The sequence below is a fragment of the Zonotrichia leucophrys genome, chromosome 10, assembly GCF_028769735.1.
Source record: "Zonotrichia leucophrys gambelii isolate GWCS_2022_RI chromosome 10, RI_Zleu_2.0, whole genome shotgun sequence".
Classification (NCBI taxonomy): domain Eukaryota; kingdom Metazoa; phylum Chordata; class Aves; order Passeriformes; family Passerellidae; genus Zonotrichia; species Zonotrichia leucophrys.
Window position 1 is genome coordinate 18,782,932 of NC_088180.1, and position 25,900 is coordinate 18,808,831.

At 51.9% G+C, this 25,900-nt stretch overlaps 1 protein-coding gene and 1 long non-coding RNA gene across 2 annotated transcripts in view; both read left to right on the forward strand.

Annotated features, from left to right (window-relative positions):
* The window catches only part of SMAD6 (SMAD family member 6), a 37,218-nt gene extending 23,132 nt beyond the window's left edge, over positions 1–14,086 (forward strand). The window contains exon 4 of the mRNA XM_064722332.1: positions 13,128–14,086. Within this exon, the coding sequence (XP_064578402.1) occupies positions 13,128–13,669 (542 nt within the window). The 3' untranslated portion in view covers positions 13,670–14,086. The remainder of the gene's footprint in view (positions 1–13,127) is intronic.
* A 2,168-nt stretch (positions 14,087–16,254) lies between these two features.
* Positions 16,255–25,900, forward strand: part of LOC135452346 (uncharacterized) — a 67,271-nt gene continuing 57,625 nt past the window's right edge. The window contains exon 1 of the long non-coding RNA XR_010441592.1: positions 16,255–16,499. This is a non-coding gene — a long non-coding RNA (uncharacterized LOC135452346). The remainder of the gene's footprint in view (positions 16,500–25,900) is intronic.

Genomic DNA, 25,900 nt, shown 5'->3' on the forward strand with positions numbered 1-25,900 from the left:
GGATTCCTCCCCAATCTCCCACCCAGCCCTGCCCTGTGGCAGTGGGAGCCATTCCCTGTGTGCTGTCCCTCCATCCTTGTCCCCAGTCCCTCTCCAGCTCTCCTGGAGCCCCTTCAGGCCCTGCAAGGGGCTCTGAGCTCTCCCTGATCCTTCCCCTCTCAGGGGAACATTCCCAGCTCTCCCAGCCTGGCTCCAGTGGAGCTCCAGCCCTGGAGCATCTCCATGGCCTCCTCTGGAATTGCTCCAGCAGCTCCAGGTCCTTCTTTGCCTTGCACTTCCCCCAGCACAACCACCTTGCTTCTGCTCCCAAATTTCCTCTTGCGAGGCTCCATCAATGCTGCATCTCCAGGGAGCTCTAAGGGGCCCGTGCAGCCCCTTTTGTTTCTGGCTCCATCCAGCACCAGGCTGTGACATTGCCTGGGATTCCCCCCACAGGAGCTGCCCCATCCCACTGCAGGGGTGGAATCCTGCACTGGTTTGGGTGGGAAGGGACCTGTGAGGATCATCCAGTCCAGCCCCCCTGGATGTGTTGAGGGAGGTGGGAGGGCCCAGAGCTGGAGCTTTGCTTGGTTTGCTCCACGCAGAGCATCCCAGACCCCTTGGGTGACCTTTCCCTCTCGTTTCAGGCCAGCAGGGAGTTGGGACCCCTTGGCTGGGTGGGTGCTGAGCCCCCTCCCCACAGCACCCACCTCCCCTTCCCCTGAGCTTCCTGAGCCTCTCGGGGCTGGGTTTTTCCTCCCGCTCGCACGGCAAACGGATGTTTAGATCCGAAAGGAAATGGGATTGCTGTTTGCTCGGCTCCTCCTGGAGCAAACAGCCCTTCAAAATAACTCCAGTGGTGTAAGTGCCAGGAAAAACAGCGAAGCCAAAACCTTGTAAGCAAATAATTGGCCTTTTTGTGAGAGGGCTCCTCTTCAGCTCCAAGTTTGCAGATCAGAGCTGCTCTTTTCACGTTTTGTTTTGAGGTTTTGCAATTCTTCTCAAAGCAAACAGATCCAGTATGTGCCAGATGGGTTTTACTGATCCCAGAGCGCTGCTTCCAGGTGATTCCCCTGGGACAGGCAGAGCTTTTGGGTGGGAAATTGGAGTTACTGGAGCTGAAATGTGGAGCCGGTGCTGGGTGTTGGCCTGGAGGAGGAGGCCCTGCACGGTGCCCTCAGGGTGTCCTGTCCCTGTCCCTGCTCCTGCAGGGATGGCTCCTGCAGGGCCTTGGCCGGGGCTGTGGGAAGAGCTCGGCTTCCCCACGCAGCCCAGCCCAGCCTGCCTGAGTCACCCCGGGCAGGGAAAGGCTCAGCAGCTTGGGAAAACCAGCTGGAAACTCCCTGCCTGCCCCAGGGCTCAGCTTTGCCCCACAGCTCAGAACGGGGCCAGGGCCACCCTAAAGCAGCAGCCCCAGAGGAGAGCCCAGGCAGCTCCCCAGGGTGAGCGCTTCAGGGGTTCCTTTGGGTTCCTGCCACTCCTGTGGCGCCCCAGAGGCTCGTGCAGGGGAGCAGGATGTGTTCAAACACTGCAAGTGATGAAGTGTCACCCAGACGGAGCTGTTTGACAGCTCTGCAGCCATCTCATGCCGGGTTTCAGCTGCTCAGCTTCCAGGGAAAGGGGAGGAAGGGGGGCTGCTCCTCCCTGGGCTGTCCCTGAGCCCTCTGGGCTCTGAGGGATTTACAGACACCAGCACCCACCAGCATCCAGGTGCTGCTGTGCTGGAAAACACTGAGGTTTTCAGGGGTGGTGGGTCTGACACAGAGGATGCAGAGGTGGCAGCGTGTCCTGCTCCCTCTTCATCTCCCTGTGGAAAAACTCATTTGAGTGACGACTGCAGACACTGAGGTGAGGTACAGGGGGAACAGGTACTTTTTTTAAACTTCATTTTATTTTTTCCTTTGGAAATGCAGCCTCTCACAGCCATGCTGTCACAGTTAAAATAAGGTTTAAATTACAGGGCTGGCTGTGGCTTTTTCCCTTTCTTTCAGAATTTTTGCCAACTTGCAATTTACTTAATGAAATCCTGCTATTTCGTTTAACGGGGATATTTTTTGCAGATGTTGATTTAACCCAGCTTTATAAAATATGTGAACTGTGCAGTTTCTTTCCTATTTTTAACAATTTAAAGATTCTAGTGCAGGACTTGACAGAGTTTATAACACCAATATCTGTTTGTACCATGTTGGAGTGGGGTTGGACCATGAGGCTTCCACATCATCCACAGCCCCATCAGAAACAGTGTGAAATGCTGCAATAATGGGCAAAAATTACCCAAAGTGGGAATTTGTGTGAGCTTGGTGAATGTATTTCTGGAAAAGTATCCTGGTTTTACACCCAGTTATTCTTCAGGGGTTTTGCAGGGGGATTCTCTACATCCATGTGGATTCTTTATATGTGTGATATATATGGAATGAGGAAAAAAAGGGGTCTGGTTCAGGCTGGTGACAAGCTGCCTTTTGAATGTGTAATGCCTGGTGTTTCCCCCAGTTTTCCTCACTTTATTTTTTAGAACGGATTTCCCCAGAGGCAGGAGAGGAATCTGCTGTTTCTCCTGCAGTGCTGAGCTGGGGGAGTGCAGTGTTGGACACATTATCCCTAAGGATGCCTTCACGTGCTCCCTTAATCTCCCTGGCCTTGATGTACAAAGAGCCCGACCTGCTCCCCTTCCTCTCCTTCCTTTCCCTCTCCATGGGAAGGTCATTTCTGTGATTTCTGTCATTTCTTTGCTGCTTCTTCTGCAGTTTCTGAGTTCAGCCTTTGCTTTCAGCCCCAAAACAGCCCGTGGAGGAGTTGCAGCCACGAGCTCTGTGCAGGATTGCACAGAGCAATCCTGAAAATGTTATTTTTTCAGCTTGAAAATGCAGTTCCACTGGCTGTGTCCTTGCTATAACTCACAGCACAGAGGGACAGGACACAGGGAATGGCTTCCCACTGCCAGAGGGCAGGGATGGATGGGATACTGGGGAGGAATTCTTCCCTGTCAGGGCGGGGAGGCCCTGGCACAGATTTTCCAGACAAGCTGGGGCTGCCCCTGGATCCCTGGAAGTGTCCAAAACCAGGCTGGACTGGGCTTGGAGCAACCTGGGATGGTGGAGGCTGTCCCTGTCATGGCAGGGAGTAGAATGGGATGAACTTAAAGCTCCCTTCCAACCCAAACCATTCTGTGATAACTCATTAATCCTTTTCTCCTAGAATATCCCAAGCAAAGCTGGAGTTGTCTGGGATTCATATTAGTGCAGCAGGACAGGATGTATTCCATGGAGTTCTCTGTGTATTTTGGCATTTTCCTATTTCCCCCCCCATCTTTTTTTTTAAGAAACTGTGGTTTGTAGAAATGAAAACAAGTCCTTCTTGGCCAGGGAGGGTAATTGGTGTGAGTCACCTCCAGTCTCCGTGGGCAAGTACAGGGTGAGGAATTTGGGAGATGACACTGGGACATGGGCACTTGCAGAGGTCTGGGCTGCAGTGATGCTCCTCAGTGGTGTGGGTTCATGCAAATACATTGATTTTCATCCCCCACCAGTTTTCTTGCTGTTTATCTGCACTTTAACAGGTTTTACAGCACCGTTCCAGGGAGTATAAAAAATGTGACAATGGGACTCAATGATTTTAGAGTTACAGCTGTGACAATTGTACAATTCTGAGCAAAGATTTGTTTGATCTTCAGGGATGGTCTTGTCCCAGGTTAGCAGAAATGGGTGCTCTGGGCATGCACGTCTCTGGGCTGCTGGTTTGTGGGTTTGGCAGGAGAAGGGCCCCTCCATGCACACAGATGGCACAGGGGCTGCAGATCCTCCTGGAGACGCCAGCCCAGCGTCCTCCCTGCTCCTCTGTGCATGTCAGGGACAGACCCTGGGGCCTAAATCCCGACTTGCTGAAGTCATTGTTTAGTCTTTGCTTGAAGTGGGACTCAGAGCCCGTGGGTGCTGGCCACGAGCAGTGGTGAGTGGACCAGCTGCCTGCTTGGAGCGGGGCTGGGGCGGCCCCAGCAGATGTTTACACACAATCCATGGAGCAGCTATCGGAAAATCTGGCCTGTGGGGGTGCCCACGCAGCCCTGGGCACGTTGTAGGAGGGCAGGAACCATCCCTGTGGTGGGATTCCTGCACCAGCCCCTTCTCATCCCTGCTCGCCCCAATCCCACCCCAGCCCTTTCAGTCCCTCCACCAGGCAGGAGCCCGAGACCTCCCCGTACAGGTTCAGCCTTTCAGCATGACCAGGTTGGCCAGCACACCAGAGGGATTTGTTTCCTTGCAGAGGCCAGGCTGGCACCCAAAATCCTTTAATTCCCTGTAAAACCCCAGCAAATCCTCCGCGAGCGAGGACTTGCAGGAGCCGTGGGCGTTGTGACACGGTGGCAGCCCTGCAGCCCTGGCTCCCTCTGAGGTGCCTGCGCAGACAGGGAGGCTGGGAGAGCTTTATCAGGAGCAGGATCTTGGCTTCTGGCCAGGCAGAGCAAAGCCTGAATTCCCATTCCTCTCACAGCCCCTGTCTGTGCTTCCCATGTATGTGAGGGCACTGGCACCAGGCTGGGGAAAAGGGCCTTTTTTTGGGGTTGCTGGGCATGAATTATCAGATGTGGGGAGGCTTCAGCTGGAGCCCTTTTGGAGAAGGACCCAGAGCCTCTCTGGGGTCTGGGATGAGCCCTCTGGCACAGGGCTGGGTTGAAAGGCAGAGTTCCCAAGCTGAGGTCTCGTGTCTGCCCAGCCCAGACTCTACACCCAGCTGGCCAAGGAGGAGCAAAGCAGCTCATTCCCAGTTTGTATGGAGAAAAGTGTTTGTTGGGTTGCTGTTTGTGCCCCGTCAGGGAGCCTCCTTGTCACAGGTTGTTTTTTCCAGGTCAGGGATGGTTTCCTAAAACTCTCAGTCCTTGATACTCCTGTGGAGCCAACACTCGGTCTGCCCTTGAAGGTGTCCCTGTGGCTGCTGAGAAATCAGGGTGGCCTTGGGTTTTTTCAGCCCATTTGCTGCTCCTCACATAAACCCTGGAAATCATTGTTCTCAGGAGTAAATCCCACAGAGGTGTGAGAGCAGGGAGAGGCTCTTGCTCCAAAGGGAATGGCTGGGGCTGGAGCAGTGCAGGCTCTCAAAATCCGTCTGGTGGTGGTGTTTTGTTTGGTATTGCTTTGGTTTTCCTCCCAGGGAGGCAGCTCCACTCATTTCTGGTTAGGACACTAAAAATCTGCTGCAGCCACAGCCTGCTCAGGGTCCTGTGTCCTGTCCAAGCTGCAAAGCCCAAAGTTCCCATTTCCCTGGTGTTTTGGGATGTAGATTTTCTGTGATCAGCTGGGACATCTGAAGGAGGCCTCATGAAAGGGAAGCTGAGCATTCCCCTCTGGAAATGGCGAGTTTGGGTTGTTCCTGGAGGGAGCTGAGCTGTAATTTGGGGTTGGGCTGTGCAAGGAGCTGGTGATGGCTGCCTGGCCTTTGCAGGACAGCCTTCCTCGTTTGGAGAGCTCAGTGCCCATGGATTATCCAACAACTGGACATAAAAAGCAGCCAGTGCTGGGTCAGTGGTCCTGCTGCTGCTGGGGACACCCTGATGTTCTTGGCAAGTGTGGGAAATGAGGAGGCTCAAGCAGCATCTCTGCAGCCTCTGCCTTCAAACCCAGCTCCAGCACTCAGAGCCCCTCCACCCTGGGAGAAACCCCTTCCTTGGGGGTCCTTGCCATCATTAGGATGGAGGATTAGTGCTGGTGTGAAGCAGCAGGGCTTGGTTTGGTGCAGCACAGCCTCTGCCCGTCCCCTGTGCTGAGGAGGTTCCCAGGCCGGGCTGCAGCGCCCAACGTGCTCAGTGCGAGCGGTGCGATGGAGGCGGGAGGAAGGGGTGTTATTCCTGTTTCTCTGCTGAGGGACCTACTAATTAGTTTCTGCTTTTAAAAGGCTTTGAAGCGCTCAGCCGAAACTTCTCTGGGAGCGAAAACTATGATTATTTATATTTATCCATTTGCCAGCGCCCCGGCCCCGCCGCGCTCCGGCCGCTGGGAGGATTATCCCGCTGCCCCGGGGGAGGCTGGCAGCACCCACAGCTGCTGTGCCAAGCCAGAACGGCTCCCAAAGGCAGGGAGAGCCCAGGAGATCCCACTGGGCCATCCCAGGCCGTGCCCATCCCACGGGATGTGGCTGGGATTGCAGCCCCCGGATTGATGAGCAGCGGGAGCGGTGTGGGGAGAGGAGCCTTGGACATCACAGCTGTGGCTGGAAGGGAATTCTGCCATCCCCTGATTTATGGGGTGATTTCTCCCAGATTCTCAGCGTTTTTCAGGCTCTGGGGGAGCAAAAAAAGGGACTGCACACATGGAGGGGTGGAGGGCCTAAAAATGTGCGAGTTCTCAAAGTGGGAAAAAAGGGGGGTTCCCCCTCATTTTTGTCCTGGCTTCCCTCACCCTGCTGCAGAGGGCACTTTTGGGAATGAACCTTCTCCCCTGTGAGTGGAGCTGGTGCCTTGCCAGGAGCAGGCAGAAGAAAAAACGAATCCCAACCAGACAACACTCGGAAGATTTTCATCAAACCTCCAGATTTTACAGAAAATCAAACAGTGGGGACCTTCCCTGGCCCAGCCTTTCCCCTGTGGTTTTCACCAGCTCGTTTTCCTCCCCATTTTCCAGCTGGTTGGGGCACAGGGGTGGATGCTCACGGAGATGCCAAGCACGACCCCAGGATTTTGCTGGGTTTGGGTTTATGCAGGGCTGGTTTCCAAGAGGGCCGAAGTGCCAGGCAGGCTGTGGCTGATGACAGCTCGGGGGCTCTCAGAAGTGGCAGCCAGCGTGGGCGGTGACGTTCGGGGCTCCTTTTGAAGCTCTGTTTACATTGTTGTGCTCCCTGGATGTGCCAGGTGTAACGCAGGTACCTGGAGCTGGAAAAGCCATGGATGTGCCTCAAAGCTCTGAGCAAGACAGGCTGAGGTTAATGGAGACTGTTGGACTCGAAAACATTTTAAAAATATCACCTAAATCTCTGAAAACTTTGGCCTTCAGAAGGAACACATAAAAATGTCAGGGAAAAATACCCGAGTTGGGTTTTTCCAGTTTTCACCCTTGGCTGAAAAGCCCTTTCTAAAACAGGGGAGCTGGGGAGAAAAACAGTGCTAAAATACCTTAAAATCATGTTCTGGACTGTGGATTTAATGGCCAGGGAAGGTCCATTAGAAGCAAACTCCTTGAGTTTAGCTTAAAAATAAGCTAACTGATGATGACTTCCAAATTTCCGGGCAGAACTAAACATGGCATGTGTTTTGCTTTGAAGGATATAAAAAAAAATTAGCATGAGCTGATGATTTTGCAGAGTGGTTTCTTTTATGCAGAGAAAATTGTTTTCATCCTCATTCTTGGCATTGGCTCCTTGTCCTGTGTTGCTTTTGTTTCTTGGGCTGCCATGGAAATGTCCCCCTTTCCCCCCAGGCCTCTCCACACACCTCTTGCACCGGCTCTGGTGCTCGTCAGACCCTTTTTTTTGAACTAATTTAATTAATTAACCCAGCGCAAGTGTTCCTCGGAGTTAATCATCTCCTGGGTTAACAAATTAGATCTGCTGGAGGAGGAGGCTGGGGAGCAGCAGAGCTCTGCTCCAAGGGAAGGCCTGGAGGAGGAGGATGGTGGACATGGTGGTGGGGAAGGCTCTTCTCAGCTGCCTTCCCATGGTTTTTTGGGATAAATGAGCTGAACTGGAGTCCATGGCTGCCCAACAGCCACATCCAGCACGAGGAATGTGCCTTGTGAGGGGGACCCTGCAGTGACACCAGCTTAATGACAACATCAAATCACATCCTTGTTTTGTGGTTGAGATGGGAGCAGGGCTGAATCCTGACATTCAGTAGAGCAAACCAGAAACCAACACCAATATCTGTTTGCACCATGTAGGAGTGGGGTTGGATGATGAGGTTCCACATCATCCACAGCCCCGTCAAAAACAGTGTGAAATGCTGTAATAATGGGCAAAAATTACCCAAAGTGGGAATTGGTGTGAGCTTTGTGAATGTATTTCTGGAAAAGCATCCAACCCTGGTTTTACACCCAGTTATTCTTCAGGGTTTTTGTGGGGGAAATCTCTAAATGCTGCAGTAATGGGCAAAAATTGCCCACCTGCCTTTTCCCCTCAGGAGCCCCTTGTCCTGGTTTAACAGCAGCTTCCCTGGAGGAACCAAGGAGCACTTAGGGAAGGGCCTGAAGTGTCCTGTCCTCACCAGGATTTTCACCTGGAGAAGCTCCTGCCCAGCCTGCTGTGTGTGTTCCCTGCTGGGGTTAGGATGTTGCCCTGAATACACACAGTGTGCCCAACACTGGGGTGCTGCCATGGTGGCACCGAGACAGGGTCCCAGCCCCTCCGAGGTGCCCTCAGGGTGCCCTCAGGGTGCCACTCACGGCTCCCCTGAGCACGGGCAGCCGGCAGGGGCTGGTGTGTGTCCCCTGAGGGGCCCCGTGCTGGGGACAGCTCCAGCCTCCCCAGCCCAAGGGGCCGTGCTGGGGTTGGTGCTGGTGCCAGGGGGGCTCTGGGGGGCACAGTGATGCATTCCAGCTGAAACTTGTAAGGCAGAGGTATTTTAATGTATTGGCTTAAAGAAAATGGTTGTGAGCTTTGCTGGGGCAGATTGACAATTAATTTTTTTTTCTTTTTTTCCTTTTTTTTCTTTCTTTTTTTTTTTTTTTTTTTTTTTTTTTTTTTTTTTTTTTCTTTGCAAGGCCATAAAAATTCCATTTCTGCTGTGGAAAGTTTTAACCCCTTCCTTACCCTGGTGCTTGTTTCCACGGATATTAATGGGGGATTATTTTAACTGATGGCTCCCCAGTGAACTGTTAATAGATTTGGGGGAAATGTGTGTGTTCTTTGTGCTGGGCTTTTTATCTGGACCATGTTCACAGTGACCTGTGTATGGCTGTAACCTTCCTGCTTCCCTGCTCCTGTGTGTTGGGCAGTGTAAATACAGATCTGTGCTGTGGCAGAGGAGAGGAAAAAGACTGAGCATGGACCTGATAGTCCAAAAGTGGAGTAAAAGTGCATGGAAAGGTGTTGAGGGAGGGTGTACCTGAGCTCCATGGCCAGTGGAGTGTGAGGCTGCCCTGTGACACAGGAGTACAGGAGGGAGGGACATGGAAATGGGGAGTGGGCTCTGTGGTGGGAGGACTTTTGAATATCCTGCTTCATTTCCAGGTTGCCCAGATGTGCATTAAGTCCCTGTCACATCTGGAGAGTGCAGTGATTTATTTTTCATGTGCGTGGTCTTCCCTATGGGCACCTCTTCAGTGTTTTGAGAAGCTCTTCCTTGCAGCCATGTATTGAGGGGCCATTTGACCTGCTGGGAGGAGGTTTGGTGGCTTTGGAAAAGCCAAGGAGTGAATCAGAGCAGTTTGTTTCATGTGCTTCGTGATCTGCCCATGTTTTCCATCCTGCTTTCAAGTGCAACATCAAGCAGTGGGACTGTGCAGTGTTTTGTTTTGGAAAAAAGCATCTTTCTTTTCTCTTTTAAAGCACTCCTTTGAACTTTACTGGCATAAAACGCTGTCAAATCACAAATAGTCTCAAACCTCAAGTTATTTTCTTTACCTCCACACTCTGCAGGGAGTGACAGCAGCAGTGCTGCTAACGCCGGGAGGATTTACAGTGTTTGCTCTCTGCATTTATTCCCAGAGCCAGATTCCTTTTGCCTGAGCCATGCAGGAGCCGTTTCCCTTTAAATCCTGGGCTGGATTCTCCTATCTTGTTCCTTTATCTCTAATTGTTTGAATTCACTTTGGGATGTGCAGGGAGGCATCGCTGGGATGCATGGAGGAGCGTGGTGGAGGAAGGAGTAAACACGAGGCAGAGTTTCAGCCCCTCCATCTGATGGATGAAGGTGGCTTTGATGGAGGAGATAGCCCTGACGCCAGCCCCTCTGGAGCTGCTACAAGTTGTAGCTGCCTACAATGATAGTTGTTAAAAACCCCTCCTGTACCACGGCGGGACTCAAATATTTTCCTTTCTTCAAAAAGAACGCTAACAAGCCCGCCTCTGTTCCAGCAGAAGTGGGAGGGGGGAAAAAACAGAACAAAAAGTGGATTTTCTTGTCTGTGCATAAAGGGCAGCATGGAAAAAAAGAGGAGGGAAAAGTGGAATATTTATTTAAAAGGCAGAGGAGGAGGAGGTGGTGTGCCGGCCGCCCCTGCTCTCTGCAGAGTGGTAGTGGCTAATAGCTGGAGGCGAAACTAATACTTGGCAGGGGATGAGACACAGCACAGGCCCCCCTGATTTGGGGGCTTGCTGAAGTGCTTGTTTTATGTCAGGGCTGCGGGATGAGTTCATCTTTGCAGGAATTGGTTGAGTGCACTGGGAGATAAAAGGAGGGAGAGGAGCCCACCGCAGCACGGGGAGCGCTGAGAGGGACCCTGCGGGCAGGGGCTGCTCAGATGAGCCCTGAGCTGGCCCCTGCCAGGGGTCACTTCCCTGTGGGCTGCTTTTTTTGGATTTTGAAGACTTTCCTCTCCCTTGGCCAGAAGAAGTGGGTTGAAAGGAAACTTCTCCTTTCTTGAGGCGCAGTTACCTGAAAGTCACATCACCACCTGCTTGAAGGAGCACAGGAGTTCTCCAGGAGGGCTGTGAGCTGGCAGAGCTGGCACTGCCAGGCAGGGGCTGTGGGATGACAGAGATGAGGAGCTCACTGGCAAGGGGCTGCATTCATGGGTAGATGGAGGGAAGTTCCTGCCTTCAGTTGCATGGAAATGCTTTTAATAAAGCTATTTCAAATGCATGTGAACATCACCCATGTTTTCATGGCTGCTTTTGCTTAGATATTTCCCAGTTCCTGGAAAGCAGAGATGGCACCAGGGCTGTTGGCACCTCCAGCAAAATATTTTTGTAGGATAGGCACTGTTTTCCTCCAGCTTTACTTTCCCCCCCTTGTATATTAATTTACACTAAACCATGAGAAACTGCTATTTAAATGTTTATTGCTGACTGTTCCCCTGATTAATGAAGCTGCTGGGGACACTGGAGGTTTGAAGTTGTCCCATCCTTAATCTGTAAGGGAAATGCAGGGGCTGAGCAGTAGTTTCTCAAAAATGTAATAACAAAACCAACATAGCTAATGGGCATGGAGGGCTTTGAGGAGGTTGGGAGGTTAAACAGATGCAGAGCTCAGTAATTGCTACCAGCCTCCAGCCCCGGCACATGAAAGGCTCTGAGCTGGTGTGTAGCCCCCAGATCACTTGAGTGGGACAGCAGCAAAGTTCAGTGTTTGGGGAGAGCTTTGGGAAAGCACTGGGAGCATCTGTAGGATGTCCCAGGGGAAGAATGACTGTGGAAACTGCATGCTGTGGAAGATGGGTGGGTCTCTTAGCACCCTGGTTTAGTGTCCCAGTTGATGACAGAGGGATGCACTGAGATGGTGTCCCCAGAAATGTGACCTGTGGTGGGTGAAGGGGAAAGGACTGAGATGGTTCCCCCAAAATGTGACCTGTGGTGGGAGAAGGGGCTGCTTCAGGCTGATGAGCACTGCCCACAGCAAAGGGCATCCTACTGCCTGCCCCGTCACCCCCTCCCCCACGGCCCTCCCCTTAAATTTGTATAGTTACAACTCCAGTTAAACTCCAACAAAGCCGCTTAATTCAAAGCTGGTTAATGGGGAGGGGAGCCCGCTCTCCTCCGGGGTAATTTGAGCCTGAAAAGAAGCGGGGCTGGAGGGCTGGGCCTGAAATCCGGTGTGTCAATGGGGGCTCTGGAGCAAAATAATGGCATCACCCCGCGGGCGAGTTAATGGGACATGATGGCACGGAGGCACCGGGGTCAGCAGGCCGCGGGCACGTGAGGGATTGTCAGGGAGCTTAATGCCGGCCACGGAGCACGGCCAGCCAGAGCACAGCTCCTGGCTGGAAATTCCACGGCGGTTTTCCCTTAACCGGTGCGGCAGGAGCAGGAATGATGTTCAGCAAGTGGTTAATTCGCCCTCTTTGGGGCTCCTTCTTTTCCTGTCTTCCTTCTGGAGACATCATAAATTCTGGAGGCATCATAGATTAAACAGATTTCTGGCAGCATGCGTCCCTCCCGTCTTCCCTGAGTGTAATTCCTAGAAAGAAGAGACGTCTCTCATTGTCTGGAGAGAGTTCCAGTGGGTTTTTAGAAGGACATGTATAGTTCATAGCAGCTACTCCCCCTTGGCATGAAACACTTCCTCAGATTTCATGTTCCCCGTGGGAACATCAGCGTGGCTGTCAGAGAATATTACACTGAGGAGACACCCAGCGGGTCACTCACCCAGGCACATCCTGGACATCCCAGGGGTCAGCTCGGCACAAGTTGGCCTTGGAAGGTGGGGTTGAAGGGGTGCTGGGGAGCCACCAGGCTCAGGATGCCGGGACACTGTTGGAACCAGATCCATTGGGAGGAATGCAAATATCCTGAGGACACACGGGCCCAGCTGTGGATGCAGGGTTGGCCATCAAATGGAGAGAGAGATGTGCTAAGCTCATGGGAGATGGTGGGCATCCTCTGAGATCTCCAGCCTGGGCTTGGGCCACCAGTCTTGGCGGCATTTGATGTAATTGGAGACAGGATTTGGGTTTGAAAGCACAAAAACTGTGGGTTAAACAGAACTTTTGAGGTGAACGCAAATTTTGGGTTAAATATAAGTTTTGGTTGAACACAAAGTTTGAAAAGGGTTGAACATGAAGTTTGTGCTGAACACAAGTTTTGGATTGAGCACACCATCTTTGGGTTGAACACAGATTTGGGAACAGTACGAAATTTGTGTTGAACATAAGTTTTGGGTTGAGCACGAACTTCGGGTTAAATACAAGTTTGGGTTGAGTATGGAGTTTGTGTTGAACACAAGTTTTAGCTTGAGCATGAACTTCGAGTTAAATTCCAGCTTTGGCTTGAACACAAGTTTTGAGTTGAGTGGGAAATTTGTGTTGAACACAAGTTTTGGGTTGAGCACCATCTTTGGGTTGAACAGCAGTTTTGGGAAGACCATAAAATTTGTGTTGAACACAAGTTTTGGGTCGAGCACCATCTTTGGGTTGAACATGAGATTTGTGTTGAACGTAAGGGCTGGGTTGAGCACAAGTTCAAGTTCTCACTGAGCAGAGCTGATGGGTGTGAGGAGCTGTTTCCCAGGCTCCACCCCTGTGGTTCCCCAGGTGATCCCAGCACTCCTGACTCCCTCTCTGTCCCCACAGACGCCAGCACGTCGCCCGATGCCGTGAAGAGGAGCCATTGGTGCAACGTGGCCTACTGGGAGCACCGGACGCGCGTGGGCCGCCTCTACACAGTGTACGAACAGTCTGTCAGTATCTTCTACGACCTACCTCAAGGAAACGGCTTCTGCCTCGGACAGCTAAACCTGGACAACAGGAGCGAGACTGTGAGAAGGACTCGAAGTAAAATCGGCTACGGGATTTTACTGAGCAAGGAACCGGACGGGGTGTGGGCCTACAACCGCAGCGAGCATCCCATCTTCGTCAACTCCCCGACACTGGACATCCCCAACTGCAGGACTCTGATCGTGCGCAAGGTGATGCCGGGCTACTCCATCAAGGTGTTTGACTACGAGAAGTCCTGCCTGCTGCAGCACACGGCCGAGCTGGATTATGCAGACGGGCCCTACGACCCCAACAGCGTCCGGATCAGCTTCGCCAAGGGCTGGGGGCCCTGTTATTCCAGACAGTTCATCACGTCGTGTCCGTGTTGGCTGGAGATCTTACTCAGCAACAACCGGTAACCCTCCGAGGAAAGGAAAACATCGACGGCGACAAAACACACACACACAAAAAGAAAAAAAAAAAAGACAAAAAAAAAAAGACACAGACTATCCCAAATATCATCTACCTAGATTTAATATAAAGTTTTATATATTATATGAAAATATATATTATACTTGTAATTATGGAGTCATTTTTACAATGTAATTATTTATGTATGGTGCAATGTGTATATGGACAAAAAACAGAAAATGCACTTTGGCTTATATAATTCTTTCAATACAGATTTTTAAAAAAAAAGAAAAAAAACAACAAAAATTATACAGCAAAAATAGGAGAAAGCCCTAATTTTGATGTATGGTTTTTTGAAATATTATTAATACCCAGACAAAAAGCTAATACCAGTCACTCATTGATAATAAAGTATTCGCATTATGGGGGGGGATTTGTCTTTTTTCTTCCCCCCCCAGCTGAAGTTGGCAGCAGTCAGGGGGGTTCCAGGGGGCAGCTGCTTTCTCCCATCTCAGCCAGGACCCTGGAAAAGCAGTAAATGAGTTGGAAGGCTGCAGCTGGCTCCAAGAGGAGGGTGAGTGAGGCCACTTGGAGAGCCAGGGAGCACTGGGAGGAGGTGAGAGGAAGATCTGTAGCTCTTCTCACCCAGGGCTGTCTGACCTCTCTGATAACACAGAATATGGTGAGGACGAGGGTGCACATCCATGCTGTGCAGATTAATCTTCATCAGTGCTAATCTGTAGGTCTTGAAGAAAAGCAGAATATTACACGGCCACAAAGCTGCCCAGCAGGACCAGTCTGGATCTCTGGCCTTACCCAGGGGTTGTCTGTGAGCCCTGCACATCCCAGATGTGTTTGATGGTTGAGAAACAAATGGAGGTTTTGGACAACTCATGGTTGGGTGGATCCTCCACTGGAGCATGGCCTTGATTTTGGGAATGTCTCCAGTGCCTCGGAGGAGCCATGAGCAGCTTTGTCCCGTAGATCTCCCAGTCTGTCATCCAGGCAATAAATGATCCAGGAGTGTTTGGGAAGAATAGATTTACTCTGAGGAGCAGCTGCAGCCAAAAAAATGTCCTGGTCAGATGTGCCTGTCTCAGCTGATTTACTCTGCCTGGAAATCCTGGATAAAATCAGCTCCTTTGCTCTGACTTGTGCTGGGCCTGGCAGGGGCAGGTTGGACACGGGCTTTGCTTGGTCAGGGAAGTTATTTATTGCCAGGGAGGAGCTCTGCCAAGTCCTGGAGTTGTGCTACAATTCCAGTGTGTGCCTTTGATTTCCATAAAATCCCAGCCTCTGGAGCCCAGTGACTGGGAAGCTTTCAAGGTTGCAGAGGATATTTTTGTCACCTTCATATTCACAGAGAAAAAGATTCAATGAGACCTTAAAGAGTTAAATATGGCCTAAATTTACCGCTCAGAAGCCTCCTGGTGCATGTCAGGGTCCTGCATTTTGGCAGCTCGCCCTGATGTTCCTGCCACAGCCACGAGTGAGGATGGGAAATGACAGAATTGTGGAATCCTGGAATGGTTTGGGGTGGAGGAGACCTGAAATGTCACCTTGTTGCACACCTTCCACCACCCCAGTGTGCTCCAAGCCCCATCCAGCCCGGCCCTGGACACTTCCAGGGATGGAGGAAGGTGGGGGCTGCATCCCACAGGGAAACACAGGAACCTGGGTGGATGCTGGAGAGATCTGAGCAGGGAATGTTGCAATGACATTCCCGCAGTCATTTTTCAAATTATAACCATATTTGATGTTTAATTGGGACCACATTGGTTGAATTCCTGCAGCATCAGTATTAATACTTGACATCATTAATTTTTGTTTGTGTTACAGCCATTCTTAGGGAACGGTGTCAAAACATGTCACTCTCATTTAAAGCAGCTTTCAAGAGCTTTGCAGGGGTTTTTTTATCCCTTTGGCTTAGGTTTGGTGGGTCCTGCCAAACCACCCACCTCCTTTGCTGTATCGCTTTCACACAGTCTATCAAGAGGCCATTTTTATGTTTTGGGGGCTTTTAAAAGAGATTTTTCTCAATACTGCCCTCTTTTACCTGGGGAGCACCAGCAAACATTGCTTTTTTTGTTTCCTTTTCTTTTCCCCAGCATTTCCCACACGACATTGACACCTTTGTTCCCTGTTCTCCTTGTGGAGCAGTGCCACCATTTTCCGCTTTCTACCCACTTAATCCATAATTTTGGACAAAACAGCACCAAGAACGGATTTGAGGGTTAACTCTGGCTTTCCCTTGTGCAATCCACTGATGGTGCTTAATTCTCTTTTTTTTCATTACTCATGCACTTCCCCAGGAATAAATCTGGAGTTTTATTTCAGTTGACAGCAGGGCTTTAAAGGGAATAAAAAAGGATTTTATGGTGAGGCAACAAAATATGACATCAAGTATCCTTTTCTGTGTCATTTTGCCCCTTTAATACCTTATAATCATTGAAACTTAGAACTCTTTACAGGAGCTTTAGGACTTCAAAGCTATAGAGCTCCACACTGGGCCCTCTCAGAGCTGAGCTGGAGCCTTCCCCGCAGTGGGGATGGACCTGGGGCTGGGAATGTCACCTGGGGTGGCCGTGGGCGGAGGGCACTGCCGTGGGGAAGGAGGAGTGAATTCCCTGCCAGGTTTGCAGGAGCAGCTGGGCACGGTTGGGGCTGATTAGGGAGCTGATGGGATCCGGCTGTGCAGCACCCACAGCTGCTGCCAATTGTCCCAGCCCTATAAAAGCAGGATGGCCACAGCACTGCTCTTTTCTGAGCTGCCTCCTGAGCTTCTCCACGTGAGATTTTACTCCTTCCTGCAGGAATTGTGCTCTCTCAGTACCTGAGGTAAGTGGAATGCTCCCTGTTGTCGGGTCTGTGTGGTGTTTAGAGTATTTTAAGGGTAGAAATTGAAGAGCTCCCTCACAGGCAGGTGCTGGCCTGTGGTTGGCCTGATCTGTGGGCTCTCTGTGGCTCCTTTTGGGCTGGCGCTGGCTCAGCTTTTGGGTCACCCTTGTGGTTACAAATCACCAGGAGCTTTTTTTTGGCAGTGCAGTGGGGAAATGAGGGGGTAGCAGTGCTGGAACACCCAGGGTTCACACTGAGCTCAGGGAGTTCTGTGCCTCTGCTGTTGTGGTGCCAAGGCCGAGAGTATGCAGCAGCCCTCGGGCCCGGGGCAGGGACCCCTCAGGGCCGGGGCAAGGATCCTTCAGAGCCCTCAGGGCCCGGGGCAGGGATCCCTCAGTGCCCTCAGGGCCCAGGGCAGGGATCCCTCAGAGCCCTCAGGGCCCGGGGCAGGGATCCCTCAGCAAACACAGCTCTGTCCTGGTGCTGAGGGCCCGGCTGGGCACTGACCCGGAGCCGCTCTGCTGTATGGGTGGGAGGGGATGGTTTCATTGCAGGCCAAGGCTGTTGGGTGGGTTTGTGACTGTCACCCCTCCCAGGCAGTGACTCCTCAGGTGGAGCTGCCCCAGGGCACGGCCTTGGCAGCTCTCTCCATGCTGCAGCACAGCCTGGGGTGGGTGGAATGGCTCACCTGGCTCCCCATGGGTCACCGGAGGGGTGGTGGGACAGGGAGATCTTCTGAGCTGGTGTTTGAGCAGTGAAACTCATGGACGGTTTTTCTGTGAGTGCCAAGGCTTGGCTGGAGGCATGAGTTGGGTTCTCCTGGTGTTGTGGGTGTACCCCAAGTGCACTCCAGTGGAAGTCCCGAATCAGTAATTCTCCTATTGGACCTGAGTCCTTGCAGGCTTTGGTGTGTGGGCTGTGTTTATTTGATAAGATCCTCTTAATTTAGCAATAATGGGGTTTAAGTCCGTGCACTGGGCTGGGGAGGAGCAGCCAGTTGCTGCTGGTGGGTCCCAGAGGCTGCTGCTCCCCCTGTGAGCAGACATTCATCATCCTAGTCCTAGACTTCATTGCTGCTATGACTGAGAAATGCTTTTCAGCAGCCAGAATGGAAAAGAAATTATTGCTAAATTCATCTACTCTCAGCTCTTCTTTTAAAGAGAGGCTGAGAGCCCTTTGTGGCACAGGTGTGGCCACAGTTTTATGGGGGCTGCCAGTCTTTGGGCCATAATCCTCCTTCTCAGGGCTTTATCTCCACAGTGGAAGGGCTTGTTCAATATATAATTCAGAGCTGGAATTCAAATTCAGGGCTCTGTGTGGGCTACCAAGGCACAGGACAAAAATCCCTGTTGGTGTAGAGAAGGGAGCTGAGGTTTGGTTTGGGGTGTGATGCTGCTTGGCTTCATGGCTGTGAGTGGTGGAAGGTCTCCAGCTCTTTGGGATGTGTATTAATGCTTCTAGCAGAGCTGCTCACACACCAGCCTGTGCTTCCCAAAGCCCTGGGTGCTCCAGGCTGGGGCTCTGCCTGCTCTGGGGTGGGATTGAGCTGGAGGAGGAGCTTTAACAGTGCCCAGGGCGGTGCTGCCTCAGAGGATGGAGGTGCTGGTGCCTCTCAGGGTGTGGGGTGTGCCTCAGGAGCCAGAGGGGGGTTCTGGGGTTTTCCTTGACAAACACCATGACAAAATAATCAGATGTCTCTCTCATCCATCCCAATGCCTTGAGAGAGCTGGTGAGGGCACAGGGCTGTGGGGAACTGGTGCTGGTGCAGGGCATGGCTTGGGGCTCCACTGTCTGCTGCTCCCTGACTGGTTTAAGCTCAGCTTTGGAGGAAATGGGAGCTGGGTGCTGCAGAGCTGTGCTGGGGAGGGGAGAGCCTGTACCTCCCCCCAGTGTGTCCTGAGCTCTTTGGGAGCGGGAGCTGTCTGCTGGGAGAACAGGATCTGCTCTTGTCCAGCAGGGACCACGACCTTCCTAGAAAGCAAAAATAAGGATTCCCCTCCATCTCCCCTCCCCTGGGGTGGGCTGGGGGCTCTGCAAGGGGGCCCATGGCATCACTGGCTGCTGGGTGACACCTGGGGCTGCTCCAGCACCCCAAAACTGCATCCAGGAGCCTGGCTGAGTGCAGAGCATCCCGAGCTATTTCCTGTGAATAACTCCTTTTGCTCCCCTCAAAGGCCTTATTTTCTGTCTGGGGCGTGATGAAGCATTACTTGCTGCTTTGTGGATAATCCTTCCTATATTCCTGATTTATGGATGTGCTGGTGTGATGCACAAAGTGGCATCTGTGCTCTGCACACTGTGGGAACAACCCAAAATTGCTCTGAAACTCAACTGGCTTACAATTATATTGGATTCTATTAAATTAAAACACATAGCACATATATTACACAATAAACCACAGCTATTTCATGGATCAAATTAAGTTTTATTTGGGCAAATTACAACCTTTCTTACAGTTGGGCCTTTGTGAAACCATTCCTTTTTAATAAAAACAGGCATTTTTGGCAAATGCTCTTAAAGTGTGCATTCCCAATAATTGCGTATACTGTTGCTATTCTTTCTGGGATATATGTGGCTAATTATCTTCTGCTTAGGATAGGTTTAAATGAGTGGGATCTTCCCTTTGCTCCTCCCCCACACCTCCCTTCTGCTGGAATTTCTTAGTGCTTTCCATTTTTATTAGCTTGGCTATGGAAGAGAGCAGAGGGGGAAAAAAAGCCTTCTCATTAAAAGCAGGAGTGCTTTTCCCGGAATTTCTTGGGGAAATGTGACTCTCCCAGCCTTCCTCCAGCCCTGCCACGGGGCTGAGGGGGACAAAGCTGCAAATGGGGCTCTGGGAGGGTGGTGGGATGTGCACCCCACTTGTGGGGGCTGGGGGAGAGGCAGAGCTTAGGAGAAAATAAAGGAGTTTGTTGAGGAGGGGCTTGGGGGGCTCCAGCTGCTGTGGAATTGCATTTGGGGGTTGGATTTTCAGGATGCAGCTCTGGTTGTGGCTTGGAGGCTGGGACATCTCTGGTGGCTCCTCACTGAAGCAGGGTTTGGTGCTGCTTCCCTGCAGGGACAGGAGGGGCTGTGGGGTGGCATTCAGACCCCAGGGAATGGCTTTGGCAGGGGCTCACCCCCACAGTTTTGGTTGAAAGCAAGTCAGTGGTTCAGGGATTGTGGGGATGGGCTGGCAGAGTGGCTCATTCCTGTGTTTCCTTAGGAAATTGTTAAAAATGATCCCCTCAGGTCCCCTCTGGGTTTGGGAAGTGCTGCTCCTCTGCTTTTCCTGCCTCTCACGTTCTGCTCACTGCCAGGCTTGGAGATCCCAAATTTCTCCCTGGGAATAATTTTTCCCACAGTATTTTCAGCCTGGAGAGGGAAGCAGAGGAAGTGTCCCAAGTGCTGCTTTCCTTGGGTGATGCCAGAGTGGTTTCCAGACCCCAGGGTGGAGATGAAGGGTGGGGCAGCCTCCAGGCTCCCCAATTCCTGAATCCAGCCACTGTCAGGTTTGTGTTTCCTGCCCCAGCAGCACCTGGGGATGTGGGAAGGGAGCTCAGCCCGGTGGGAAGGGGACATGGAGCAGTTGCTGTGGATGTCCAAAGCACATCACATAAAACTTCAAAGCGTTCTGTCAGCTTTCCAAGTCCTTCTGGGCACCATTGTCAGGAGATCAAGAAGGTTTATGAAGCCTCCCAAAGCACATCTGGATGCTGTTTATGGGATTGTGCTTGCTATGATCACATCTGTGGGAGGGGTTGGCACTGGGAGCTGCTCTGGGAATGCCAGGGCCATGGGCTGGTGGCATCTCCCTGTGCTGTGGTCAGGAGAAACCCCAGAGCTCAGGGTTTCCCTGCTGCTCCCAAAGTGCTGCCAGCAGTTTGCTCAGAGGCTGGTGCTTCCCAGCTCCTTCCCTGGCAGTGCTGGGAGCCTCAGCCTGGGTGACAAGCTGGTGGCCTTGTGCCAGGCGTGGTGGGACTGTCTGGGGGCTCCACTGTGCTGACAGAGAGTGGGCACCAACCTGTGCCACAGGGAAGAGGAAAGGAGATTGTTCTCTTCTATGAAACACTCACAGAAGTTTCTTTATTGATTAATTTTAATTGTTTTTTAATAATGAAGTGTCTCGTTTTCCATTGCCATGGAATGTGTGATAGTGGGGCAGGAGACAGTGGCTCCTGCTGGGACCCCCAGTGTCTCTGCACCCCAAGGTGGGGCAGGAACCAAATGAAGTGGCCACAAAACACTTTTGATGACCTGCCAGTGTGATTCAGTCACAGTGGCAGCAGGTCACAGCCTGGCTCTGTCCCCAGAGTGTGCCCTCCAGCCTGGCATCCCAGGGACAAGCACGGGCAGTGGGGGAGAACAGGGATGGGAGCAAAGGGAAGGGTCCCCAGGGCTTCCCTGACAGGTTTTGGAGGGAGAAGATTCTGCCTGGTCCCTGCTGGTCTTGTCCATCCCCATGCTCTGTCCTTGTCCATCCCTGATGGTCCCAGCACTGGGCGAGTCGGGTTGTGGGTGGCATTTGGGACACCAACCCCTCCAGGAAGGGAACTGAGTCACCGCCACCCCCGAGGCTGTGTGTGGAGCAGGGCTGGGCCTCCTCTTTGCCTGGCAGCAGGGATCTGTGTTCTCTTTGGGATGCAGGATTGAAACCACAGCCCACTGCTGGGGAAGCTCCGTGGTGGGCGTGAAGCGCCTTCTCCCGAAGGATGCCGGGGGGAAGGGTGAGAAGAGAACCCCCACACGTCTCTGGAAATTGCTTTCCTTCCTCTCCTCCTTCCAAAACAGTGTAATTAACAGAAATAAACTCCTCGGTGCTGTTAATTTGGAAGGCCTGTCAGGGTGCCAAGCTGGAGCTGTGCTGGGAACAGTTAATTATTACCCAAACGGGGTCTGAGCGGGGCTGAGAGCGTTGAGGAATTATGAAACTGGAACGAGGGAGGCCCATTCTTGGCAAACACTTCCGTGATTCAAATGCTGGGGAATTCAGCATGTTTTTCTCTTTCTTCTGAGGACTCTGAGCCAGCCCTTGGTGCAGCTCTCATGGTGGGGATGGATGGGACCATCAGCCCAGGGAAGCTGGTGCTGGAGCAGCTTCTGCAGCTCTTCTGTCACAGCAGCAGTTTAAAATAGCTTTGGCAAGTCCATGATTAACCCATTATTGGTTCTTGGAACTGCCCAAGGTGTGGATTTCTGGGTGTGAGGTTTGCTGCTGGATCTGAAGGTGCAGCTACATGAGGATGGTCACAGAGGCTGTTCTGCTTTTCTGAGCCTCCCGCAGGAAAGTCCCTGCTGAGTTGTGTTTCTGCTGCATGAGATCCCCTCTGCTTGGGGGCAAATCCTCCCCTCCTCCAGCTGGTTGTGTTGGCAGAGAAATCCCTGGTAGGATCCAAGCTCTGCTCTCCAGAAAGGCTGGAGGGAACGTCTGACATCGCCCTCCATCTGTGGCAGTGTGATGGCAGAACTTTCTTCCTCTCCCCTTCCCAGATTTATCAATCCCTGAAATTGGAGTTACGGCCCAGCTGGGGTTAAATGAGCGGGAGTTTTGCTGCTGCTGGGATCAGTAACCTGTGGGATTGCAGTGTGGCTGTAGGAACTCGGGCAGGAGCCTCCCAGTGCCTGAGGTGGCTTCATGTGAGGTGCCCTGATGGGAACTGAGCTCAGCTTTGCTTTTCCTTTAAAAAAAACCCTTGATAGCCTTGAATTCCTGCTTAGGAAACCTCTCACAAAAATGTGCACGAGCTGGGATCCAGCAAGATGAAAGGGGGTTTGTGGTGATTTTTGGAGTTAACCAACGTGGTTGGAGCTTTTCAGCCTGAAATTAGACAAGCTGAGATGAGATTTCCAGAAGGTTTTTGATAGCAGCTTAATGGTCATAAACTTTGGTTTATTAAATGTAAAAGAATTTTTTTAATGTGATGTTGTGAAATGTTTCCTCCAAGATAAGTAAGTGTGGTGTGTGGAGGGAGGGAGGGAGGGAGGTCAGAGCTGCTCCTTGAGTAAGACTTGGGCAATCCTTCCTGTCTCACCAGCCTACAGCCCCCCTCTGAGACCCCTCCTGTGCCTTTGGCTGCTCTGGTGCCACACACCTGAGAGGGGACACCAAGCCAAGGCTCGTGAGCCCCTGGGCATCACCTCTTGGAGCAGCAGCCCCTGAGTCAGGGGCAAATCAGAAAACAGCCCTGAATCCTCCATGTGGGCAGGAGAATGCCACAGATGGGCTTGGGAAGCTCAGCCTGCTTCATATGTGGCCATGAATGAGCTTCAGCAGCAACACTGGGCATTTTCTTTATGTATTTTACAAACACCTCTGGGGCTGTTGTTTGGAGAAGGGCTGGGAAATGCTCTGTGCACCCCCAGGATGAGTTGGCTTGGAAGGGACCTTGAGGGTTCTGTAGTTTCCATCCCTCCTTTAGACCTGCTTTTGGTATCAGGAGAAGGAAGGATTTGGGGCTGGGCTTTATTTAGGGCTCTGAGGCTTTGTGTGTACACAGGTTCAGTACAACAGCAGCCCTGTGGTGGGATGTGGGCTGGGGCTGAGCTTTGGGGTGTTACTGACCCTTTTCACTTGGCTGTGCAGCCTCACCTTGCCCATCCTGCCTGGGTGATGTCCCCAGGCACGGTGGGGGTGACACCACCACACTGGGAGCACCCTGAGCTCGCCCTGGGGCTGTGACCCCGCTGTCCCTGTGTGGCCCTGGCCCCACAGGGGACGTTTCCAAGGGCAGGTCCAAGGCCAGCATCCCCCCCAGGGCTCTCCCACTCCTCAGAGGTCACTCGTGCCGAAGCAGAAAAACAGTACAGCAAAGCAGAATTGCTGCTTGAGTTGCTTTTTTTCATTAAAAAAGGAGGCAGGGAGAAACATCAAAATCAACCCCCTGCCCCCACAAATCCTTCCCTTGTCTCGGAGTATTAAAAACATCCTGGAGCTGGGGCCATGCCTGTGTTCCTCGGCGCTGGAGGAGGATTTCTGCCAAGACACTGACCCCTTGTGGATTTTGCAAATGTCTTTGAATCTCTTTTCCTCTTCGAAAGGCTAGGGGGAAAAAAAAGACAAACAAAAAACCCCAAACCCTTTCAAACCTTTGCTTGGTCCTTTGCAAGGCAGAGCCATCAGAAGATTTATTCTTAAACGGAGGCTGCGGGGTGATTTATGGAATTACAGCTGAGCCGCATTGTGTGCTGGTTACAAATTGCACAGATATTCCATGGGACGTGAGCTCCAACGAGCACGGGATATATTACACTGCAGGGAAAAGGGGAGCTCAGAACCAGCTGGCCGACTGTAACAACTACAGCCACTTCTCTTTGAAGAGGAGATGATCTCCATCTGGCTTTAATACAAACCATGATGGACTGACACCGGCTCTCGGAATATCTTATACAAACGGGATCATTGCTGCTTGCTTTTTTCCAGAGCTGTCACACCGCTTCATTCTGGGTTTTATTCCTTTTTCCTCCCCCCTGCTCTGTTGTTGCTTCATGTTGGCCACTCCTTGTCGAGCTTTAGGAGCTGCTGGGGGTTGTTTCTCAGCAGAGGAAGGGTTTTCTCTGAGTGGGGAGGGCGATGCTGCGGTGCCATGTGTGGAACCACGGAGCTAAATTGGCTACCTAGAAATACAGCCCAGATGTGAACAGGGAAAAGGAAGCTGGAACACATTATCAGGAAGGATGTGTCTCCTTTGGAGTAAATCCCTCCCAAGGAGCCCCTCCTCGGGCTGTTGGTGGCTCCAGGAGCAGCCAGCTGTGAGCCCTGCTCTGGTGGGTGTGCTCTGGGGCTGCTGTGGGCTGGGGACACCCCTGGAACCTTCCGGGCAGCACCAAGTCCTGGCGAACCAGGCTCTGAGGGGCTCTCCAACATCTGCTGTAAAATCTTCATCTCTCCACAAAGGAATGTCCTGGCCAGGTTTGGTAGCCCATGAGTGGGAGGAATTGGTGAATGGATGAGATTCCTTTTAAGCACTTGTTGTCCTCCAGGATCAAAGGTTTCTGTGTGAGCAGTCTCATATTTTGGCTTGTTAGGAAGTCACGGTGGTTTTATTTAACTCCCTTGGCTGGATAATGGATCATTCAGCACTGATTTTGTTCCCTGGCCTGGTTGTGCTCTTAGGCTTGACTTCTGTTGTGGATATCTAATGGCAAGTCTGGGATTTTTGGTGTGAATTCGCTGTTATGAATGAATATTCCTGACACACCCAGTGCCAGGAAACAGCCCTTAAAATCCAACTTCAGCCTTCCCTGAGCTTTCCAGGCAGTGTCCACATTTCCCTGCCTCAGAGCTCCTGGGAAGCACCCATAAATACCCACTGGGGTGAGAAATCCTGAGTTTTGGTAGTTGATATTTGCATCCCCTGAGAGAGCTGCTGGTCCTGGGGTTTGGGATGGGGAGGGGGTTGTATCCTTCCCACTCCATCTCAGTCTCCTGCCATTGAAGGAGCTCTGCCTGGGGTGATGCAGCTTCCAAAGCTGAGCTCCTCAAATTTGAGATTAAATGGATAAAATGTGGGGAGCTGCAGGCTGCAGTTACATCTTTTATGGGCCAGTCTTTGGATGGTGAGGTCCTTATCCCTCCTGCCTGGTCCAATCCAGCATGCTCCCAGTGCTGGCTGCAGGCCAGGGAGCTCCAGCCTCCAGACATTCCAATTTTGGTCACCCTTTGAGGACGTTTTGGGCCAGAGGGTGTTGTGATGTCTGGCAGTTTGGTCCCTGGCACACCCCATGGTCTGGCCTGGGAAAAGTGCTGGGAGGACAGAGCAAAAACTCTGAATTTCTGCAACCCCAGGCAGTCCTGGCCGAGCCTCCCAGCTCTGGTGGGGTTACACAACTCCAACATGGCTTTCTCTGAGATACTAATTAGGGATGGACAAACCAGAGGGAAGAAAATAAGAAATCCCTTTGCACTCGTTGTGGGGTTAAACAAAGTTCAGCTGACTTTCTTCTTCCCCCTGTGTTATTTTTCCCTTCAGTGCAGGCTCTGCTCATCCAGGTTCCAGAAGCAGGATTGGGATGCAGGGCTGCCTGAGTGCTGCAGGATTTCCAGACAAGTCTAAATCCCTAAATCTGGGAGTCTGTGGCACTTAGAGCAATCCCGATATGCTCCTGGCCCTCCAAACAGGATAATTTGGTGTGCTGTGTATCCTGCAAAGTCTGGGTGTTGCTCTGGGTAGCAGATCTTTATCCCTCCTTTTTCAGGTGGGGCTGAGCTTGGTGCTGGAGGCAGCAGCCCTTGAGACCCCCATCCCAGCTTGGCTGGCTCCTCCTGCAGCCAGGCTGCTTTTGGTGCTGTTTGTTAATGGTTGGACTTGACCTTAGGGGCCTTTTCCAGCCTAAAGGATTCCATAATTCCATAAATCCTCCACTCAGAAATGCTCTCCGTGCTGCTGCTGGCCTCTCTCTGAATTTATCTCAATGAACACGAA